This window comes from Channa argus, chromosome 23 (assembly GCF_033026475.1).
Source record: "Channa argus isolate prfri chromosome 23, Channa argus male v1.0, whole genome shotgun sequence".
NCBI classification, from domain to species: domain Eukaryota; kingdom Metazoa; phylum Chordata; class Actinopteri; order Anabantiformes; family Channidae; genus Channa; species Channa argus.
Genome location: NC_090219.1, coordinates 1776175 through 1799736, shown reverse-complemented (window position 1 = coordinate 1799736; position 23562 = coordinate 1776175). Strand labels below are relative to the sequence as shown.

Sequence of the window (23562 nt, the reverse complement as noted above, 5' to 3'; positions counted from 1 at the left end):
TTGATTTAGCAGCATTTGGCCAAGAGTCACTAGGTAGCTGTTTTGTTCCTGTGCCATGCCTGTTAACAACTATAGATACACAGAGTTCCTCAAGATAAAAAAAAAAACAATAGGGTTTGTGACAGAATTTGCGAATGGATGCAAAAAATGTTGGATGGTATTGGAAAGTAAATTAGAGGATAAATAAACCTTTAAAGATGCACCTTAGGGTGCAGACATATTTAACTGTGGAGATAATGTCTGGTCTGTATTACAAGTGATCAAAAATGACAAAAACAAGTTAGAAAATGCCTCAGATTCTGTTTACACAGCTCCTCTCAGGAAGCCAAATGTTAACGCTTAGCTCAGGATGCTGTTAGTGTGGACAGATGATGTTGCTACATTGGGATTACATAAAAAACCAGCACTGGCCTACTAGCTACCTAGAACATTTATATCATCCCTGTGCAATAAAGCGGCTGTTTGAGACTCTTAACCACACTAATCATTTCAACCATAAGTTAACAAGAGTTCAAATCTGTAGCAACACAAACACAAATTCTGACACCCACAGTGTAAAAAGTGCTAAATCCTGTGAACTACAGTAACTACAATTGTTAGGCTGTCACACAAGTTTAGCAGACCCCTCTCACCTTGGTCCTGCTGTTCCATGCCTGTAGTAAGATAAACTGTGTATGTTTAAATATTGTTGCTGTAAAGAATCCTGGATTTTGTTTGGCCATTTTGTTTTCATTAATCTTCATAAAAATATTTTCTCTGGGTGTTTTACACTTTTATAGTGGGCATTTGATATAAGAGAGAGGAAATCACTACAGAGGGTGATTGATATAACATACAACAGAGGTCCACTGGACACAACTTGAACGTTACAGTTGCGCTTAGCCATTTAACCACCAGACATCCCCTGGGTTGGTGTTAATATCAACTGCAAAGAATCATACAGAATTCGGAATTTGGAAGTCACAAAGTCAAAATACTGGTTGTAAAGTCATAATTTTAAAAAGTCATAAGATGACTTTTTTTTGTAGAACTTGCACTGAAAAGTAGAATTTCTGAGAAAGAAAAAGTCAAAATAAGGAGTTTGAAATCATAATTCCTCAGATACATTTTTATAGTGGCCCTAATCCTCTTTTATATGGATTACCTCTCACTAACAGACCACAACACCCAGGACAGAAACTTAGAAAGATCTTACAACTTGGACAAACTCCATAAGTAGCAAAGCATCAACCACAATTTAAGGCAAATGCCAAAGATTTAAATAAAATTCACAACACAAGAGTATCAGTTTTTTAACTTATCTGAAAGGATATTCTGTGCTATACAGTCATGTGCAAAAGTTAGTCCTCACTCATATAATTTTACAGTTTTTGGGTTAAATCATCATCTAACTGTAGTGGTTTTATCATACAAATACAACCTCAGACAAATACCAACTTAATATTTTTTACCGTGCTATTATTTAGCTGACATAAATGAAGCAAAAAAGAAAAAAATCAATACAAAGTGCCCATCATAATATATAATAGCTTGTAGATCCACCTTTAGCAGCACTTACTTGAACTAATTGTTTCCTGTATGACTTTCAGCAATTTTTATTTTTTATTTTTATTTTTTTACAGCATTGCTTCAGTTCACTGAGGTTGTTTAGTTTTACTTCTACTTTTCAGCCACTCTGATGTATATTTACTGGTCTGCTTTAGATAACTGGGTCATTGTCCTATTGCAAGACCCAATTTGGACCGAGCTTTAGCTTTAAAACAGTTCTTCTCACATTTACCTGTAGAATTCTGTTGTAGAAAGGAGTTCATGGTTTACTCAATGACTGCAAGGTGCCTGTAGCGTGTGAAATGTAGCTTTTGCGTTTTTGTTTTTTTTCTCTGAGCACTGTACTGTGTGACCTTGGGGTGAATGTGCTAGCGTGTCCAAAGTCCAGATCTCAACCGAATTAAAATCCTGTTGTGAAGAAGAATGGGCCAGAATTTCTCCGCAAATGTGTGAGACTGATAAAGTCACATAGGAAACGATTACTTCAACTTTTTACAGCTGACTGTGGATCTACAAGCTAATGAATCTTGGGGGGTACATAGAATTGCCCACGTTTTTTCTTTGTGGCTTTTGTAAAATAATAAATTATTTTTATTTTATTTTACACACACACAAAACCAAACAAAATAAAAGGAGAGGGGCGCTAACTTTTGCACATGACTGTATGAAGGATCAAAATACATAAATAATACAATCCAGAATGCACACAGAGGTACTGCAGCATGGCTAATAAAGGCTAGACAGGAAACCAAGAATCCAACAGTGGACATGTAGTGGCTTAGGCTAATAGTTTCAAAATGCTTTAAACTTTAAAACCCAAAGATCACTAGGGAATGAAGTCAGTAACAAGTACACTGCATGCTACAGTACAACAGATATTTCATACCAAAACCTACAAATGGGGCTAAAGACTTGAATTAGTTTAAAACAACGCTGGTATGAAAAGTAGGAATATGAAGAGGTTTCTTGTGTTGTTGTGGTTTCACTGTTTGATGCCGATTGGCATCTTGGATTTTACATTCAAATCCTGTCACATCTGTGTCACCACACAGTGTCCTGCTTAGCACTCAGCTACTCTCACTTTCTCAACACACAAATGTTACTCAGTACTAACTGGATTGGTTAATGGAGAAAACACAGCAGTTTTTCTTGACCCTTATAAGCTACTGTCAAATATTCCATGATAAAAGCATGCTATTATAGGAATGACTTAAATACTTTTATGATGAAAACGTGGCTAAATTATTTTTGTACTGACAGAAAAAAAACTCACAGCAAATACAAATGGCTTAGATGTGAGCAAAATATAACTCTATTGTTGGAATTAGTGATGTGGAAATGGAAATAATGAATTTTTCAAACATTTAACAGGTGTTGAGTTTCCATTATTTGCTAATGGAGGAATGTCCCCCCCCCCCAAAAAAAAAAAAAAAAAAAAAAAAACTGGTTCTCTTAGCTATAGAATTAATGAAGGCAATTCATTCGTTAAGAACTGATGATAATTATGAGCCAAAATGTGGCTGTATTTTTCAACTACTGAATATTGCATTTCACTGTATGGGTTTGTGTCCTTTCTTTAACCCGTACCATTAAAGGAAGAAGAACAAAAAAAAAAAAAAAAACACCTGCAAAAAGTCACAGTTACTACAGTTACTATAATTACAATAGAGTTTAGTCCTATTGTTATAACATTGGACAAAGTCTGGAAAGTCAGATATATTGTTAATACAATACCGAAGTCAATATAGCAAGGAGAGAGCCATAGAGATCGACACCAAAATATCAAGGGATAGTATGGTACAATCCCAATTTAAAAAGTTGGGACGATGTGTAAAATATAAATAAAACAGAACACAATGTTTTCAAATCTCATCAACGCATATTTCAGCCAGAATAGAAAATAAACAGAAATTGAAAGTGAGATATTTTAGTTGGAACAGGGGAAACAAAAGGCTGGGAGAAGTAATTGGCTGCAAATAAAAAACAAAACAAATTGATTAGCATTTGACAACTACTTAGGTTAATTTAATCACCAGGTCAGTAACATGACTGGTTATAAAAGGACAATTTCAGAGAGACGGAGTCTCTCAAATGTAAAAATGAGCAGAGGTTTACCAATCTTTGACAAAGTGCATCTAAAAATTGTGAAACAATTTCAGAGAAAAAGCCATAACACAATCCAGAAATGCTGCCATGTTCTCTTTGCCAAGCTCATTAAAAATGGTCTGAGGCAAAATGGAAAACTGTTCTGTGGTTAGACGAATTGAAATTTGAAAAATTATCTGTTTCAGAATCTGATATCTTTATGAATAAAACATGGGTTGATGAGTTTTGTAAATCACTGCATGCTGTTTTTATTTACGTTTTACACATCGTCCCGACTTTTTTGAATTGGGGTTGTATATTACAGGAAAGAGAGTCCTCAGCAGAAACCTAAACCAGATCCAGGTCCAGTTCCAGCACTAAAACAAATCTGAGTTTGCATTCTTACTTGTAAAGATTGGCTGGTAAAACTACACAGCTCCTGTTCTACTGTCTACTTTACTTAATTACAGCAAGATTGTCCATTAACGTTTGGTACCAAATACACCTGAGAACTATATACTGTAGTTAATTGTAATTCATTATTTGTTATCTTCCTGCTTTCTATTGTTTTTGGCACTACAGAAAAAACAGAAGAAAATCACAGGTCAGTGTAGATTTACAGTGAGTGATTGGGGACTTTTCACTCCAACTGCAGAAATAAGAGAGCCTGCAACTGTGTTTCGGTTTGTCACAAATTAAAAGGATGAATGGGATTTTAATAGGTTCAGAAATACAGCATAGTGACAAGAAAAATGTGTGAAACCTTTGGAATTTTCTTCATTTATTTTGAAACAAATTTTTATCTTGAATTAAATTATGAACAATCTATTCTCAGTAATTACAATTACCATAAGTCTTGTATCCAAAGGAATTTACAAGTAAGTGCTAAGCACTAGGGAGAACTTAAGTCTTGCCAAAAGGACACCGCAACATGTAGCCAGGGGGAACTGGGACCACTGACATTTAGGGCGCATTACAGCTATGCTTAATCATAATTACATTGCAATATATTCAAAAAAAGATGTCCTGATCCATTTTTTTTGGCCCTGAAATCGATCTATTACATTTAATATTAGGCATTTTCTTATAGCAGTTCCTATTTGACTTACTAAGCGATTCTGCAGTAAATTAGACAAAATAATACATTGAATCAACAACAACTAATCCAAATACTGAAGATCGTGCTCCACATTTTTTTTTCCCCCTCAGAAAATGCAACATGTTTAACATTAACTGACATCATTCCAAAGGCTTCACTCACTTTTGTTGCCACTGTATGTAACAAAACATCAAGTCGCTTGTACAGCAACCAGTAGTTGTATCAGACCAATACTGTGTATACACAGAAGACATTTGAGACACTTAAAGTGTAGGTACACAGTGAGCACAAGTGCTGCTTACACCACGCCGCCCATGTAGACATGTTGTAGGACTGCATTTCGACCAAGACCAACATAATAATTACATGTTAGCAATGAAGTACATTTTTGTTTAAAGATATAGTTATGGATTATTCAATCTTGGTCTCTGCTCATATGTGAGTTTGACTTCAAGGAAATTATAGTGTTTGTTAGCGCAATAAAATGCAGTGAGAAAATAAGAGTTCTTTCAGCTAGGATTACTGCTACATTAGCACTTGGTAGGTAGCTCTTTTCACTATCAAATTGACAAAAGGCGACAACAAAGCAACAAAAATACATAACTTGCTAACTACTCACAACTATATTTGAAAAGGATAATTTTGGCTGCAGTGTACCATTTGCGTACGCTATTTATTTGGCTGCAATGTACCATTTACGTCCATGTTTACTCATGCCTCATGCCATGCATGGAGTAACATGAAAATGGAAATGTGGTTCAACAGATAGCAGCAGTCCAGATCACTTGACATAACAAGACACTACAACTGAACCAATCAGAATGCAACGACTGCTTGGAGACAAAATGAAATACAAATGGTCTATTAGATCTTTTAAAACTGTTTGGTGTTTTAATGGAAAAGCAGATGGAATCAGGTTGTCTTAGTGCCATTGGTAGAGAAGTACTTGACCAGCTTCATTGATTGGTCAGGCGTGAGAGGGATGTTCCCATTGTGGATCTGACTGGAGGAGAGACTGCATGGTAAAGATGGAAGGGTTTAAGTAAAGATCAGATCCTGCTGGTCCAGCAGGGTTCTGGTGAAGTTGTTGATTGGCCCGATAGCACTAAGTGACATGGCATTATCCCGTCCCCAGAGCAGGTTAGGACCAAACACCACAGCCAGGTTACTGTTGGTCATCTTATTCACCTCACTGTTAGCGGACACCTAAACATACATACAATGCTGTAGGAAACAGATAGACTTATATAAAGGACTGAATGGTTATCAAGTATGCCAGCTGTACCTGTGCCAGGAATGTGATGAGGTATCGCAGTGATGCGTAGTTTTCCTCTGGCAGTGACTCTATCAGTGTCTTCATCACTGTCACCTGGCTGTCACTGGATACAGCTGGAACACACCATACAAACACCATTGTGGATTTACGCTTACTGTACATTTACATTTACTATGTACAACAAACTCAAAACGCATCCATCACTTAAATGTTAAATGGTTCAATGGTTACATTAACATATTTAAATTAGGTGTAAGGTATTTCTTCTTGTGTATAATTAAAAACACAGCTTAGATAGACTACCTTCAGTGTTGGAAGCATGGCCCTCAGATTTCAACTATACAGTGGTACAGTATACAACATAGAATATACTATTGACTTCGAGAGATAGACATGGTCATTGCAGTGTTTCCCATAGAATATGTTTATACTTTTTGGTGTGGTGATCCTCAAGATCCTCAATATAAATAGGGCAAATATAAGTTGTATGCCAATTTTTTTTTGGTGCACCTTATTGTCCAGAAGCTACTTGCTTCATACAGGGCCCTGATTGCCCTGATTCAGAACTACAATTTGATTTGACTTCTTGACATGAAAGCTCATTCTGTTTTGAGACTTATTGGGAAGACAGAGTAGTCAACCAAAATGGGTTTGTTAATGGCTGATGCTGATACTGAGAGAGCAGGGAGGCAAATGTTTGTTTGTTTTTTCAATTTAATAACTTATATGAAAATTTTATGAATATTAAAAATAGCTGAAATATTTTAAGTAATTTCTAATAAACAATTAGCACTTTGTAATACATGAAGAGGTCTAAGTACTTCCCTTAAAAGAAATATACTTAACACAAAAGACACTCCCCATCTTTGGCCTGCTACCAGCAGAGAATAACAAGATCACTATTATTCCAATAGCTTTTCTTGTTGAACATATGTGCTGACTATATTTATTGGCTTTTGAATGGCTTTTTGTCACTTCTAAACCCTAGGAGCAGCATTTTTTGATACAGTAGAAACAATTGTCCCTGCTTGTTATACCTCTCATCATTAAATCCTGTTAAAGTTGTGGAAATATCACAGTAGGGTTCAGAGATGAAATGCATAATATCTCAGTGATAAATATGCAAATGGGCACCATGAGGTCAGACATCAACCAATGCAGATTAATATCAAATGTCAAAGACTGGCCTATTTACGTGGAAGATCACTACTACAGAGAGACTTATGTTAAACTGCACTTATATAGCGCTTTTCTGCCTATTAGCACTCAAAGCGCTTTACACTGGTCCTTATTCACCCATTTGCACTCACAATCAGACACACTCATACTCATCGGTGGGGGAGCTGCTATGCCGCTGGCCAACACTCACCGGGAGCAACTAAGTTGGGGTTCAGTGTCTTGCTCAAGGACACTTCGACATTGAAGAGCCGGGGATTGTGAGATTGGTGGACAACCGCTCTTCCTGCACCACAGTCGCCCCTACTACTTACCGTAGTCTACTGGTCATTCAGAATTGTTACAGAGGTATAAGCGTTAACTCATAATGACAATCTTTGGCACAGGTAGCAGTGTTGTGTTGAAGCATGTTTCTCTACCAATGTGCAGAGAGCAAAGATACCAACAAAGTATTTTATTTTTCTTGTTATCAATTTAAATCATACCAACGGGTGATCTGAGCTGCAAATAAGTATTTTACAGGAACAGAAGAGCAAAGAGACATCGGTAATTGATCCCAGATGTCTTCTCTTGACATGTGGCCAAATATAATTGGGTGTCAGCAAACATACTTGGGGGAGGCATCTCCAAGTAAATTTTATGTGTGGGAAACATTGCATTGGAAAGAATATTAATACATTTATAAAGGAAATGTAAAAAAAAGTCAAATTAAATAAACATTTCTACAAGGTAAGATCCTGCGATAGAACCAAAGATTAGAAAGTTCAGATTTAGAATATAATAAAACAAATCTGCCTCATTTTGATAAAAAGCACATTAAGGGAATTCTCTTAGTTGACTTAACTGTAATGATAAAAATAGAAATAGTACTCGGTTGAACATACAGGCAAAGTTGACAATGTCGTTGTAGAGCTGGTAGGTCAACAGCGGCTCAGGTAGTTCCCTTAGGAATGTTTTCAGAATGACTGCAGCCAAATGGACGTCTTCCATTTCTCTGAAATTTACTGTTGCACCTAAAAAAATAAAAATAAAAATGTTTTAAAAAAAGTAATCTTTTAGCCTATAGAGGGGAAAATATATTGAAATGTAATATTTTGCAATATAAAGTCATCACAAAATGCACCCATAATTCAACTGCACTTAGTATAATTACAAACCTGATGACTGGTAGTGAGCAAATTGCTACTTGGCACCAAACCAAGTTAAAGGCAAAACTGCCTTTGGAAGAACACTTTGACTCGATTGGTGCTCTATCATATGTGATTTTAAACCATGTGGTCCACGTTTACAAGAGAAAGACTTTCAAGACGAGGACTGTGTGCTTGGCTTTGCAAATGTCCATCTGTTAAAGTTGGACAACCACTTCTACAAGGCTTTCTAGAAGGTCTTCCCAGGATAGGAAAAACGTATAAAAATGGGTCAAGTGATCATACCTGAGTTGTATCGGAGCTGCACCTCCTTCACCAGAGTAACGTTAGCAGACCGTCTAAAGATTCCTTCAATCTCCAAACCTGACACACACACACACACACACACAGTAAAGAAGAACCAGGCTGTTTTCCCTGAGAAAAGTATTCTGAACAAGTTTTTTAGTGCATTTTTGTTTATGCTCGCAGTACTAAAAAACTGAAGAGTTACCTTGCTCTAACAGGAAGCTAATGGTGTCTCTCATAACCACAGGGACTTGATTACTATCTGGAGTCCTCTGTCTGAGCCTGACACACACAAACAAACACAGTGGCAAGACAACAATAAAACAAGCTCAAGGTAAATATTTCCAATAAAGTCAGTATTTGGATTAATATGGTGTCATCTCTAAACATCATTTGAGTTAACGTTTCTAACTTTAGGAATGTTTTGAGTTTATCAGAGCAGAAATGCTTAACAAAAACTTACAAAGCAAGTGGCACCCCGAACACTTGGTTGGGGAGGGGAGGGCTCGAAGGAGGAGATATGGGAGGCTGGGCAGTGGGTTTTAGAGACGCTCTCAGCTTGTTGTCGTACCTGACACAGAGACAGTGTGAGAATTTTCTTCTGATTTGAATTTTCAAAGGCTAACCAAACTATACACTGCTTGTGCCTGAAGGTGAATAAATACAATTGGTTTTAGATGATTTGTTTGTGGAGATTATGGTATAGTTAAAAGGCCAGCAGAGAATATAATATATAACAATTTCAGAATGTATTCAAACATATCCAAAATGCACCAAATGACAACAGCAGAATGCCACAATGCTAATACTAATATTTACTGTGTATAGTTTCTAATGAATTTTTGGACTAAAATGTGGAGTTATGTGTCATTAGCTCTTACTCTCTGACACGAGCAGGAATGACCAGCTGGTCACATTTCACCACGTCCTCCAGCTCACTCAGATAGCTCACATAGTTGATCTTCCTACCAAACTTAAAACTACAAAAAAGACAGGCAAAGAAAGAGAGTACATTTCATAAATTGATCAAAGTGACAGGATATATCAAGTACAACATCACATATTCATTTCATTGGTTGCATTTTCTTACATAATCTTCTACATAAATGCACACAGAGCCACAACAACTAATCTGCAACTATTTCTTAACTGCCAAAAATAAACTAGTTCCTAATTTTGTAACAATTTCCTGATTTTAGTTGTCCAACATTATAATAACAGAATACTTGTTTGAGCCAACCAGGGTTTCCTCTGTTTTTGTTCTGTTGTGTATTGTAAGGATAGTTCGATTAAGAAGCGTATATATGTGTACTGACGATATCATTAATGATGTCATTGACGGCCTTTGAAGCTTTTCCTTGAAAGGTTTCCTTTCAAGTTTACCTTTTATGTATGTTCCAGTCGTATTGTCGATGTCGTAGAAACAATGTATACAGAAAGTTTGTGACAAGAGTTGTGGTTCAAGCAACAAGGTAGAAATGAAAGGTCCAATGGGTAGCTGTGGAGGCACAGGGCTTCTTATATTTCTTATCTTCGGTGGAATTCATTTGTTTGTAAAATTACTATTGGTAAATGTGTAGTGTAGAATTACTCCTTTATCGGCTAAGTTGAAAAACTTGAAATTTAATAAATGTTTGCCGTATTATTATCTCGAGTGGATAATTGTTGGACCACTGGATACAGGTAAGATCCCCTTTACATTAGTAAGTACCATCTCTACATGGACTAAACACGTGGAGAACGTTCAGTGAAAAATGGAAGGAGAATTGATCCAGCTACAGTGGAAAAACAACAAGCAAAGCCAAGTCTTAAGGCCATTGAGAATTCTTTGCAAAGTCAGATGGATTCAAGGAAGGCCAAGCTGGATTAGCTGGCAAAACAAAAGAATAAGATACTTTGTTTAATGGATGATGATTGCTGTGCAGAGCTCGTGGAAACCAAACAGATGACAGAGTTCAGCCAACTGTTTGGTGAGTTTTGTGATATAAATATCCGTCAAAGATGTACTGCACAAGCTTAAATCCAAAGAGGAAATGAATAGTGATCAGCAATGCTGGTTTGAGCCAAGGGCAAGTTTATTTATAACATTTTGTGACAATGTTGCCCGTTGGATTAAAGAGGGAAACCCTGGAAACAATTATAAAGTTAATATTAGAAACAATTACTAAATTACTTATGCACAAAAACACAAAATAATCCAATAACCTATAAACATCATGACTGATCTCCTACAGTGTTTTAAGTGCTGGTAACCTCTGACCCCAGAAGAAAGAAGAGAAAGCCATTTATGTGTTACTGCATGAATTGTTTTTGTGCATAAGAAATTTAGTAATTGTTTCCAATATTAAGTTTATAATGGTTTCTAATATTGGAGCACAATTAGGGCTCGAGTATTTATGAGCCAATCAGGGTTTCCTCCGTTTTTCTTCATGTTGTCTACTGTAAGGTTAGCTAAATTAAGAAGCGCATCTATAAGCGTACTGATGATGACATTAATGAAGTTATATAACTGCCTTTGAAGTTTAACCAGTTGTCGTGGAAACAATGTATACAGAATGTTTGGGACGAGATGTAGTTCAGCTCAGCCTTTGGAAAGAACAGACACAGCTATAGGAGCTACAAGATACAGCTATTAGAGCTGACAGAATGGACTACAACGTAGTGGGGTGTGCAACAAGGTAGAAGTGAACGGTTCAGTGTGTAGCTGTGGAGGCACACAGTTTCTTATCTTGTTCGGTGGAACTGATTTGTGAAGGGGTTTCTGAAATTACTATTCGTGAATGAGACCCATCATACCAGGCAACATTTGTCCAGCTTTTGTTAATCCAAGCCTCAGTTTTTGGTTCTTAGCCTACATGTGTGGCACAAGGTGTGGTCTTCTGATGTAACCCATGTACTTCAATGTTTAACATGTACAGAGATCCTCTTCTGCACAACCCAGTTGTAATAAGTGTGTGAAATTCCTAGTACAACAGCAGTGGACCTACTCAGACCAGTATGTCTGATCCCTATAACCATTCCATGTTCAAACTCAACTTTCTGACGGTTTGAACTTCAGCGGATTTCTTATGTCTACATGCCTAAGTGTGTGCACTGCCCTGTAGTTGTCTAATTTGATATGTGGATGAATGGCCAGTTGAAAAGTGTACCTAATAAAGCTATCAGTGAGTTTATTAGCTCTACATTTTAGTGTTGTAGTTTCCTCCAGCTGCCACTAGATGTTACTAGATCCCCATTTTTGTGATTTTAACTATTATGATAACAAATGTGATCTTCTGCTATCATATTTAGTTGGCTTAGTTTTCATATCAGTACAATTTTTTCATTCCGACAAGACAATCTTGTCATATCTCATTTACTGCAATGCCATGTTAATGGGGTGATACTTGTAAAACGCTCATTTTTAATAAGCCAAAAAGAACACACTACACCACTTTTCAGATCTCTACACTGGCTTCCTGTAGCTGCCTGCATCATGTTCAAAGCTCTGTCTCTTGACTACAGGATGATCAACACAACAGCTCCTGCTTACCTCAACTCCCCCATTTAGGTCTAAAATCCCTCCTGTCCACTGCGCTCTGCGAATGAACGATGTCTTTTGGTCCCAGGACCACACAGAAGACATCAAGCAAAACTCTTCAGCTCAGTGATCGCACAATGGTGGAATGAGCTTCCAAACTCTGATCGCTCAGCTAACTTACTCCCAATATTCAAAAAACTGCTGAAAACAGAACTCTTTTGCACCTTACTATGCACTATTAAAAATAGGACTTTTATTTGATGTTTTCTCCTTGTCTTAGATTTTTGCTTGCCTTGTATCTCACTTCCTGTATCTATACCCAGAAAATTTCATTAAATATTGTTGCAATGTGGCTCCGCATTAATTACCTGAAATAAAAGCTACTGAGAATGCATGAAAACATATTTAGGTAAACTTCATTAAGAAATAACCTTATGATTGGTTTGAAGAGGATCAGCAGAGTCTTGATGAACATGGTGGGATGGACGATGTACAGAGCCTTGATGTTCTTCTTATACCTAAAATCAGACAGATGATTTTCTGTGATAAGATGATCTCAAAACAATTGTCAAGAGTTAACTGCATGTTTCCCTTTTGGCTTTTACTTTAGGAAAAAATGCACTTCAAAATGCAGGTCAATGATGCTACTTAATAGTTTTCACTTCCTCAAAAATTAAATAGTTTTCCTCTAAAACAACAGTTTATTACCCATAAACAAGCCCACAGGAAGGATGCAATGAACATTAAAATGAGAGCACAAGAAAATCATGTGCTCCTATTAAGGGAACCTGGAATCTATCAGCTGTTCCAGGACGAAATGCCGGGTACACCCTGGGCAGATCTCCTGTCTTTCAGGGATGGCAAAAAGATGCACAGAGATGGAAAGAGGAGATTTTGAGTCATCTATTAACCTAATTGCATGTCTCTGGACTGTAGGAGGAAATCAACTTAAGCACTGGGAGAACATGCAGACTCCACTCAGCAAAGCTAAAGCCAGCTGGAATTTGAACACAAGAAAAGTTAAAAATGCACTAATTTTAGCAACCACTTATCCCCAAGAAGATGACAACATTACAGTTTCCAACAAGACAATGTATAAAGAAAGAAATGTAACAAAAAGAGTAGCTGCAAATGTTAACACTGACTATTAAAAAAAGAATAATTTCTCATAGAGTTTAAACACACCTTGAATTTATTATGTGTCTGGAGCAGAAAATATTTTCTGTCCAGCTTTGTTCGTACACTTGAAGGAGCAGGCATCCAACATTAGCATTTAAGTAGTTTATAACAGCTTTTCTCCACACAGATTAGTTCTTTGCTTCCCACAGATGCACTATTAGTTATATGGACCTGATTGAACAAGCAGGCAAAACAACAAATGCAGACGGATGGCCTTCAGTACACAGACTGTGTGGAACTGTGACTGCTATTTTGGTTCATACGTGTATGTTTGCCAGTCACATTAATGGCCTTGTTGCTATCAAACAACTGATCCTGAAACAGTGATGCACAATGACAACAGTTCGACAAAGAAATTATCTGCTTTTTAAAGAAATTAATGTAATGCTTTATGAAAGGTGCAGAACAGCATGATCAGGGCAAGCATTTTCACAAATCTGGCGCCAGAGGCACAGATGGTGTTTTAGTTTTTTAACAGCTAATTAGTACAATGATAGGAGAAGCAAACAGTGAAGCAATTTAGTGTTTGTTTTGAAGTAATCCAATTGAAGAATTGAGGCCAAATGATTCTGCCTATGGGGTGTGCAGTGACGCTACTGAACTCACTTTCTGTCGAACTCCCTGTATGCGTCTCGTAGCCAGCTAAGAGATGGTTTGTTTTCACTGGTCAGCCCATGATGGAAGTAGATCAGAGTGTAGTCACTTTCAACATATTGATCCAGAGTTCCTTTAAGATACCTGAAAACAATAAAGCAAATTTAATATAATTTACCTGATTAAGTGTGTGTATATTAGATTCCAAATTCTGATCTAGGTTTTTCATCTAAGGGCATGACTCATGCCTTGCTCCTTGTAATAAAATTTTCTGCCATTCACTATCCTCAAACATTTAATACAGTTAGAAATAGCACAACTGCAGCCATAAAAGAGAGTAAAATTCTTCATTTTATACCATAGAAGACACCAAGGTATATATGGATGAGGCTGGAAAGAAACTTAAACTGCTGCAAAGGATCTTTTTCAGTAAATCGAAAATGTCTTTTTGTGCAAATACTTGCACGAACATGACTTTCTAATTCCTCCTTGAGTTTCCCTAAGTACTTACATCAGCAGCTTGTGGTGATCCAGCTGGTGCTGTGGAGGCATCCTACAGGCATTAAACACAATCACCTTCCTGCCAAAATTATCATCACCTGCAAAGACGCAAATAGACAGAGACAGGTATCCAATATCACTAAAATTCATTATTTTCCTCAAAATTCTACAAACAAGACTCCATAATGACAATGTAGAAGAAGTTAGTTTTATATCTTTGCAAATTTATTAAAAATAAAATCCTTTAAGTCTAAGATCCTTGAAAAAGTAGTTGCAAAACAATTATGTGACCACCTGTACAGGAATAATTTGTATGAAGACTTTCAGTCAGGATTTAGAGTTCATCAAAATACAGAAACCGCACTGGTAAAAGTCACCAACGATCTTCACATGGCCTCAGATAATGGGCTAGTCTCTATACTTGTTCTGTTAGATCTTAGTGCTGCATTTGATACCATTGATCACAAAATTTTATTACAGAGGCTGGAACATGAAATTGGGATTAAAATAACTGCTCTACGTTTGTTTAAATCTTATCTGTCTGATAGACTTCAATTTGTTCATGAAAATGATGAATCCTCCATGTACATCGAGGTTAGCTATGGAGTTCCACAAGGCTCTGTGTTAGGACCAACACTTTTTACTTTATATAGTGTATGCCTCCTTTAGGCAACAATATTAAATTTCCATTATTCAATAAAACTCCATAAATTTCCATTGCTGGGCTGATGATACTCAGCTATATCTATCTATGGAACCAGATGAAAAAAATCAGTTAATCAAGCTTCAAGCATGCCAACAAGACATAAAGGCCTGCATGTCCCACAATTTTTTACTTCTAAACTCAGACAAAACTGAAGTCACAGTATTTGGGCCAAAAAAATCTCAGAAATACGATGTCCAACCATATTGTTACTCTAGAAGGTATAAGTCTGGCCTCCAGTACTACTGCATGGAACCTTGGAGCTATTTTTGACAAGAATTTGTCCTTTACCTCACATATAAAACAAATCTCGCCTTCTTCCACCTACAAAACATTGCCAAGATTAGGAGCATCCTGTCTCAAAGTGATGCTGAAAAAGTAGTCCATGCATTTGTTACTTCTGGGTTGGACAATTGTAATTCCCTACTTTCAGGATGCCCCGGGAACTCCCTAAAGAGCCTGCAATTAATCCAAAATGCTGCAGCAAGAGTGCTGACTGGATTTAGCAAGAGAAATCATGTTTCACCTTCATTAACTTCTCTCCATTGGGTTCCCATAGAATAGAATTTAAAACCCTGTTTCTTACATTAAAGTTCTGAATGGTCAGGCTCCATCATATATAGAAGACCTCATAGCTCCATATCATCCTAGTAGAGCAGTTCGATCTCAGAATGCAGGCCTACTTGTGGTTCCCAGAATTGTCAAAGGTAGAATGGGAGGCAGAGCCTTTAGCTATCAAGCTCCTCTCTCCTGTGGAACCAGCTCCCAGTTCAGATTCGGGAAGCAGACACTCTCTCTACTTTTAAGTCTAGGCTTAAAACCTTCCTCTTTGATAAAGCTTACAGTTAGTTATATTTATGCTGCTATAGGCTTAGACTGCTGGGGGAACCATCCCCCGATGCACTGAGCTCCTTTCCTCCTCTTGTCCCTCTCTTCTCACACAACAACTGCTGATGTCCCCAGCTTTGGAGCTGTTTGTTTTCCAGCGTGCAGCTAATGGTCCTACCAACCTGCCCGATTTTTTGTTGTTGCGTTTGTTGCTCTGTTCTTTTCTCTCTCCACTTTCCACTAACCCCAACTGGTCAAGGTAGGTGGGCACCCACCCTAAGCCTGTTTCTACTGGAGGTTTCTTCCGTTGAAAGGAGTTTTTCCTCTCCACTGTTACCTAGAGCTTGCTCAAGAGGGAATTGTTGGGTCCTCTCTATACGCCTGTACAGAATAAAGTCAAGACTGTATTCTGTAAAGTGCCTTGAGATGATTTTGTTGTGAATTGGCGCTATATAAATAAAGTTGAATTGAGTTGAATTGATCATCATTGAGATATTTCTACAACTTCATTGGAGTCCACCTGTGGGAAATTCAGTTGATTGGACACGATATGGAAAGGCATACACCTGTCTATGTAAGATTCCACAGTTAACAGTGCATGTCAGAAGGAATTGTCAGCAGACCTCTGAGACAGGATTTTATCGAGGCACAGACCGGGGGAAGAGTACAGAAAATTTTCTGCAGCATTGAGGTTCTAATGAGCACAGTGGCCTCCATAGTCTATAAATGGAAGAAGATTGGAACCCCCAGGACTCTTCGTAGAGCAGGACGGACGGCCAAACTGAGGACAACGACCAAGATACACAGCCAAGATAACAAAAGGAGTGGCTACGGGTCAACTCTGTGGATGTCCTTGAATGGCACAGCCAGAGCCCACACTTGAACCTGACTGAACATCTCTGGAGAGATCTGAACATGGCTGTGCACCAACGCTCCCCATCCAACCTGATGGAGTTTGAGAGGTACTGCAATGAGGAATAGGAGAAACTGTCCAAAAATAGGTGTGTCAAGCTTATAGGATCATCCTCAAAAAGACTTGAAGCTGTAATTGGTGCAAAGGTACTTCAACAAAGTATTAAGGAAAGGCGGTGAAAACGCAATGTGATTTTTGTCGTTTTTTTATTTTGAATACATTTGCAAAGATTTCAAACAAACTTCTTTCACATTTTCATTATGGGGTATTGTTTGTAGAATTGAGGAAAATAATTTAATCCATTTTGAAATAAGGCTGTAACATAACAAAATGTGGAAAAAGTTTAGTGCTGGGAATACTTTTTGGATGCACTCTATATAAAACATGACAAACTGTCCACACATTAACCTCAAATTAAATCCACAAATTAAGAAATATGGGTAAAAGACTAACTTATTTATTAATGTCTTAGTGGTTGAAAGTAAGGTTTGTAACTGGATAACTGACCTGCCACTTCAATGATCTGATGCCTAGCAATGTCATAGAAAGGATGGTCCCAGGGCAGGTGGGGAGAGCCAGCATCAAAGCGCTGGGAGATGTCGGTCTCTGTAACACACCCCATCACATTAAACTCCCAAACCTCAACAGACCAAATGTCCTCCAATCATCAAATTCTATACATACAAACATTTGATTTTGTCCGTGTGTGTGTACTTACAATTCCCTCTTACCTGACTTGCTGAGAGTAGTCTCATCAGGGAGCCACTTCTGGTCCTCTATGGTGGCTAGCTTCAACTGTTCTAACTGTGCGGTTGAAGGGTCTTCACCCAAATCTACCAGTAGCTCTGAAGACATCACACACACTGCTGTAGGGTGCTACACGCATCTACTTGCACACACTGCGCAGTAATACCTCAGATACACACAAACATACATATACACACACAGTGCCAGACACTCGAAGCCGTACTTTCACACAGTGGCAGCCAGAATCCTGTAAGAAACAGAGGCACATCAGGACAGGTGACACGATGGGTGAAGGAAGATCTATTTGTTCATGCCCTGTCCACCTCAATAATACATTCAAAGTGCTTGTTCTATTCATTTTTATCACCACACTGAGGAAACAAGATCTTCATGTTGAAAAATGACCAAAAAAAACAAAAACTAAATATAGAGTGTACTATAATAAACAGGACTTTGGGAGAACTGCATGCATCCCCTTAGTCTCAATTGAACAATTCTCTCAGCATAATGTAAGCTGCTAAATCAGTTACATAAACAAAGAGGCAGAGGCAGATAAACTTGCTGAAAAGACAGACAAAGGGAGATGTTATAAACACCAGCAAACAAGATGGTCAACGCTTTTTGCTGAGACTAGTTAGAGCAATGACACATTATGGTTATACTACACCTTAAATAGCTTTATGTTTATTAAGCCTAATTGTGAGGGAAATAAGACAATATATAAAGCTAAAACCAAACATTTTCTGACCAACTCCTCATTCAAGCCATGACATTTCTAAGATTTATGTCAGCGGGCAGAAACTAAAAAAATATATAAAGGGGTGTCTAATAAAGGGCTGTCGGTCACACATGGCTTAAGGCATAGTGGACACACACACACACACACACACACACACAGAAATGGCAATGGGTCATTCCTGCAGCCTCAACAGGGCAGGAGCTCAGGCTGTGGATATCTGTTTGCAGGACAAGACAGAGTAAGGACAATCTCAGGCTATTGGTGAGCATTTGTAGTTTTGTTTTATGTATTGCACTGCGGCACCAGTCAAATCTCCAGATGGGGAATTATTTAGTCAATCTTAGTGGACACGTTTGAGTAAGTGCACAAATACAGAAACAGAAGCAACAAAAACGAACAAAAAACATTTATAATCTTGACTTTATTCTGAAAAGTGCCCTGAGATTATTTTGTTGTAAATTGGCGCTATATAAATAAAGTTGAATTGAATTGAATTGGTATTGGAACAATATTTTCATACTTATATGACTATATAGAAGAAACTGATAACTGACTGAACCAAAAGATTAAGGAAAGGCCAGCTTTGTACTACATTTCATTATTTTTAGTTTCTATATTCTTGGTCTTATCTTATGCTTTTTATTTTTGAATGACCAATATAGATCACCACGATGAAGAGATATTTTCTGTCATGCAGGCACAGAATACACATGCTAGAGGGCCACTGGCTGTAGTATTTGTGGCGTGTTCATATCCCCCCTCTTTGGGCCAGATGATAGGAAGATTTGGCTTTTAACGCTGCTAGTTCTTTGATGTTATATATTTAATATCCATGTTCTAAAACACGGCTTGTTGGGCTGTGCCACCAGAAAACTGACTACCTTCTGCTGCCTCATCCAGCCACTTGCAAGTCATAGCAGGCCTTTAGAACAAGCACTATAGCAGCCAATTATTTCCTGAACAAAACCAAACATCGTCAGAAAAACAATTTAAAAAATGATGTATATGTCAATAAAATTCTGACTTGCCCTGTACACCAATATCTTTACATAGAGCTTTTTCCAGATTTCATTAATATTATCAATAGTGTTGGGGACGATAAATCAGCCTGCTCATTTGTGTTTACAGACAAACTGTAGACCTCAGGGAGCCTGAAACAGCAGAAGAATGTAACTGTTTTTTGACCATGACCACATCTCTTCCTCTTCTCACAATTACTCTCTCTCTGCATTTTCTACAATCAAACTTCCGCTTTTATCTCCCAACCCCCACTTCTTTATCCTGCTTTCTTATTCTCTCTCTCTCACACACACACACAGACACACACACCACACAGCTTCTGTTCTCCCTCTACTATGTGATTTTATGCTGGTTGACAGCATGTTGCTTTAAATAAATATTGCTACTAACCAACAGGCACAGTCAGCCTATTGCTCCAACCTTAGGGGTAGGGAGGGAGGGGGTGTGAGTCAGAGAGCGAGAGATGCAAATAAACAGCTTTTAATACAGTGGAGAACACTTGTAATGTGGATGATGTGGGCCGTAAAGGGTTCCTCTTTTCTTGCATCGTGTTCCTAAACTCAACTCTTGTGCTTATGCAGCTAGTCAGCCACTGTCCATCACAACAGAAGGCTGAAGGACACACACACACATATATATGGACACCAGCTAACTATGAGCTCATCTGAACACTTGAATAAGATCTACAGATAATGTTAATTAATGAAACAAGTAAGAACCAGCATCACACGTGAAAGACATTTTATTCCATTCCATTCACTGTAAGGCAAGTCTGGATGACCAGTGGGCTTGTGTTAATGTCATTATCAGGATGAGGGGATCGGTAAATAAAAGATGAAAAGATGAGGGTAGAGGGGTTATGTTATCTGTGAAAATCTGACCTAAATCATGTACAGCATCCACTGGGAAAAAAACAAAGGTCATGAAGCAGTCAGTGGATGCTAGAAAGACATCACGGACATTCACATCTGAAACCAGCTTAAAATAGAAACAGGGTTTTACACACAACCACCTTTTATCATGCGATTGAAAATCCAAACTGTGTGACCACCCAAACCGAAAAAACATCTAAATAACAAAAGCACATCACAGCTGGTAAGGAGTAGATCAGCAGTGGCCTAAATAATAACTTAATAAAAGTTCAGTTTTCCTCAGTACACATGTAACACCTAGCCAGTCATAACCTTGTCCCTGGAGACCGTCAGGCATCCAGGTCATCGTTATTCCAAAGGTGCTACTCAGTGGCACCTGGATTTGCCCTTGCAGGAGGTGATGCAAACAACCCTTGAACAACTTTGTTGTAAACACCAAAGACTGTTGAGGTCACTCATTGGAACTGCTTTTAAACTGTCTGGGAAGGGATCGCCAAGATCGTATTGCAGGTTATTATAACTGAGCTCATAAAACACCCCTCTCATAGCATTGAAAATTATGTTGCCATTTTGCCTAGCAAAACTGTATCAACAATCTTAGACATACAAAACCGCTTGACTTGAATTGAATCCATTGAATCCTCAAGTGCTTTACACCATTCTCACAAGCTTTTAGTCTAATAACCATCTTATTCAAAAGAAAAGTCTTTAAATCATCATTCTTCATTGTTCAGTCATTGCAGAACACACTTTTCTTTATTTCCCCGGTTGTTTTGGCTGCATATGAAAAGTAAACACTGCGGTGACCACCATTTTGAAACCGACCAGCACTCTGGATCAAAACAAGCCCACATCTAAGCAACTACGACAATGATTGGGCCTTCAGTGAGCCTGTAAACCCATTAAAGCCCCCAATAGTAATGCACAACTTTACTTGGTGGTTGAACATTTCTCGGCTGTTACAGCCAACTAATGGTGTGCAATCCCTAAGATGACACAACAACATTGTAGCCAAGGAAATAATGGTTTCAGGGATGTATAGTTTGCATGCACTCAGTAAATGGGAGTTCTGCCTATTTCACTGTGTATATGGGGCAGCAGACTCACTGGGTGCACGCAGTACGCACAACATTCCAGATACAGCCATCTTACTTCTTAGTTACAAAGTGTCAATGCAGGTTACATTAGTAGACGCATTTACATAATTGATTCGATGCGTCACCATACCCCTGAATTTAACATTTGTGTGTGGACAACAAAGCACTCAGTGAGCTAATCAGTCAGGCAGCAGAACAGCATATTTGCTTCCTTAAAGATTTACAGCATGAAATAATGCCATACCAGGAATTCTGCTTAGCCCCACCCAGCCTTAACACCTCTCTGCAGGTGTTAGTGTTTAGGGTTGTGTTGTAATACAGCCCTGAAAACACACATATATAGCCACTGTGTGTACACATGAGCACTGTACTAAAGGATCCTGCAGTAACAACTGGCTCCTTCATTTCCTCACACTCATCCTCCCTCTCACAGCACTGCTCAGCAGCATCAGAGAAAAGCAGCTTAGTCAAAGATTCCTCCAGGGGGGTTGTGAATTGGTTCCCACGAAAGAGTAAAAATTCACATAATAAAACTGTTCCTGTTACCACAGGAATAGATAAAACATGCATAAGACATGAATTGCTGTTATCAACACTGATCTGTGCTTCCCTTTAGTACATGTCTGTATGACATTGCTGCTTCAATAAGTAGGATGCCACTGGTTGGTATTCATTTGACATTTCCCAAGCATGCTTATGTTTTATAAACACACATGATGATAAGTTTATGATTGGCGCATGGTCATATGTAATCTGTTGGCCAATGATTAAATTCATCAGAACAATGTGGAACCACTCACTACAGCCACACACTATATCTCCTTTGCTGTTTGGAGAATTTTGCTGGCAGATATAAAAACTTCATAACGTTAATGGAATCACCACTATTATTGCTGTGGCATGCATTTTTACAATTTATAGACTTTTTTTTTTGGCCACTGTGGCCATTTTAGACCGCTTATACCGAGGGTTGAAAGTCAATCCTTTTTAAAAAGCCCAATTGAAAGCTATTTTGTCCTGCTGCGCTGTCAGTCAGTCTGATGAATAGAGTTTGTCAGATTGTCCTTTATGGTTATCAAGAGCTGCTGACAGTCGACAGTTCTGACGACGAAGATTGCCGGTTCCGCATTTTATGTCTATTGAGCGGTTTGAGCGCGTTAATATCTCACAGTTCGTTACTAATTTGTATTCTATTTAGATCTAACGTAAAGTGGTCTAATAAACAATGTGTTACATTAGTGGAATTCAGGGTATTGAAATGTTATACCGTGCATTGTCAGATTTTATTCACAGTACATATGTCAGGATTTAAAGTATGTTTATATTTTTTACGTGGAACCTTTTGATTAAAAAGATTGGATAAACTCATTTGATCATATATGCAAAATGACACGAACGCAATGACAGATATTTACGTGGAGATTGGCCAATTACCTTCCCAATACAGGGGGCATAGGAGCTACAGTAACCTTACAAAGTAGCTTTTGATGAAGGTAAAAGCAACAAGTGAGCAGTCATGTAACCGTGTGTATTTGCTTTTACCTATAAAGTCAGCTAAAGATAACTTTAACGCTGGCTATTAAATCATTGATGTTACGCCTAAACAGACCAACTTAGCTAACTTAACGCTAACGTTAGCTGACAAAAAAAGCTAACTAAAGCACATGGGGACCTGGTATGGATCTTTTAATAGTGTGCTTGCAAACGTATACACATTTTTTACCAAGTGTTTTTATGCTAATGGGAATTGATTACCAGCTACGCAGATAGACAGATATAAGACTTAGGGTAACTAACGTTAGCTAAACCATATAATTCTACGTTAACATTACCAATTACCAGTATGATACACGACTAACGCTAATGTCAAAAGCAAAAGAGCACATCCTGACCATACAGTCATTGTATTTCTCAGCTGATGATTTAGCTTCACAAAACAGCGCCAGAGTAAAACATTTATTTACCGTAATTCTATCGTTGCTTAACAATCACTCGACGGGCTTTGTGGCGTCTGTACTCATCCTGTGACTTGTCAGTTTTGTTGACAGCAGTGAACCGCGTCAACGCCTCTTCCGGTTTATTATTTTCAGAATAAACGTGTGCATGTCTGTTTGGAACGAGACACGTTTAAATAAAACCCCATAACATCTGTGCGGCCTCTCCTGGTCTGTAAATGCAAGAACAATGTGAAGGAAGTGTAGGGACATGGCTACTACGAATTGCTAGTTACAG

The 23562-nt window shown here is 38.0% G+C and overlaps 1 protein-coding gene across 1 annotated transcript; it reads right to left on the bottom strand.

Moving 5' to 3' along the window:
- Positions 1-1400: 1400 nt before the first annotated feature.
- Positions 1401-23406, bottom strand: arhgap1 (Rho GTPase activating protein 1). The gene is made up of 13 exons (XM_067492962.1): positions 23295-23406; positions 17587-17849; positions 17363-17461; positions 14422-14509; positions 13923-14054; positions 12569-12655; positions 9499-9597; positions 9081-9188; positions 8823-8899; positions 8618-8695; positions 8069-8197; positions 6018-6121; positions 1401-5938 (listed from the first exon to the last, which is right to left on the bottom strand). The coding sequence occupies exons 2-13, from the start codon at positions 17708-17710 to the stop codon at positions 5771-5773; spliced, it is 1293 nt and encodes a 430-aa protein (XP_067349063.1). The 5' UTR covers positions 17711-17849; positions 23295-23406; the 3' UTR covers positions 1401-5770.
- Between the last annotated feature and the right edge of the window lie 156 nt (positions 23407-23562).

Coding starts and splice junctions, on each gene's coding strand:
- arhgap1 (XM_067492962.1), bottom strand. CDS start 17,710: ATGTCTTCAGAGCTACTGGTAGATTTGGGTGAAGACCCTTCAACCGCA. Junction 8,696..8,822: donor TAGCTTCCTGTTAGAGCAAG/GTAACTCTTCAG, acceptor TGTGTGTGTCAG/GTTTGGAGATTGAAGGAATC. Junction 5,939..6,017: donor TCATCACATTCCTGGCACAG/GTACAGCTGGCA, acceptor ATGTATGTTTAG/GTGTCCGCTAACAGTGAGGT.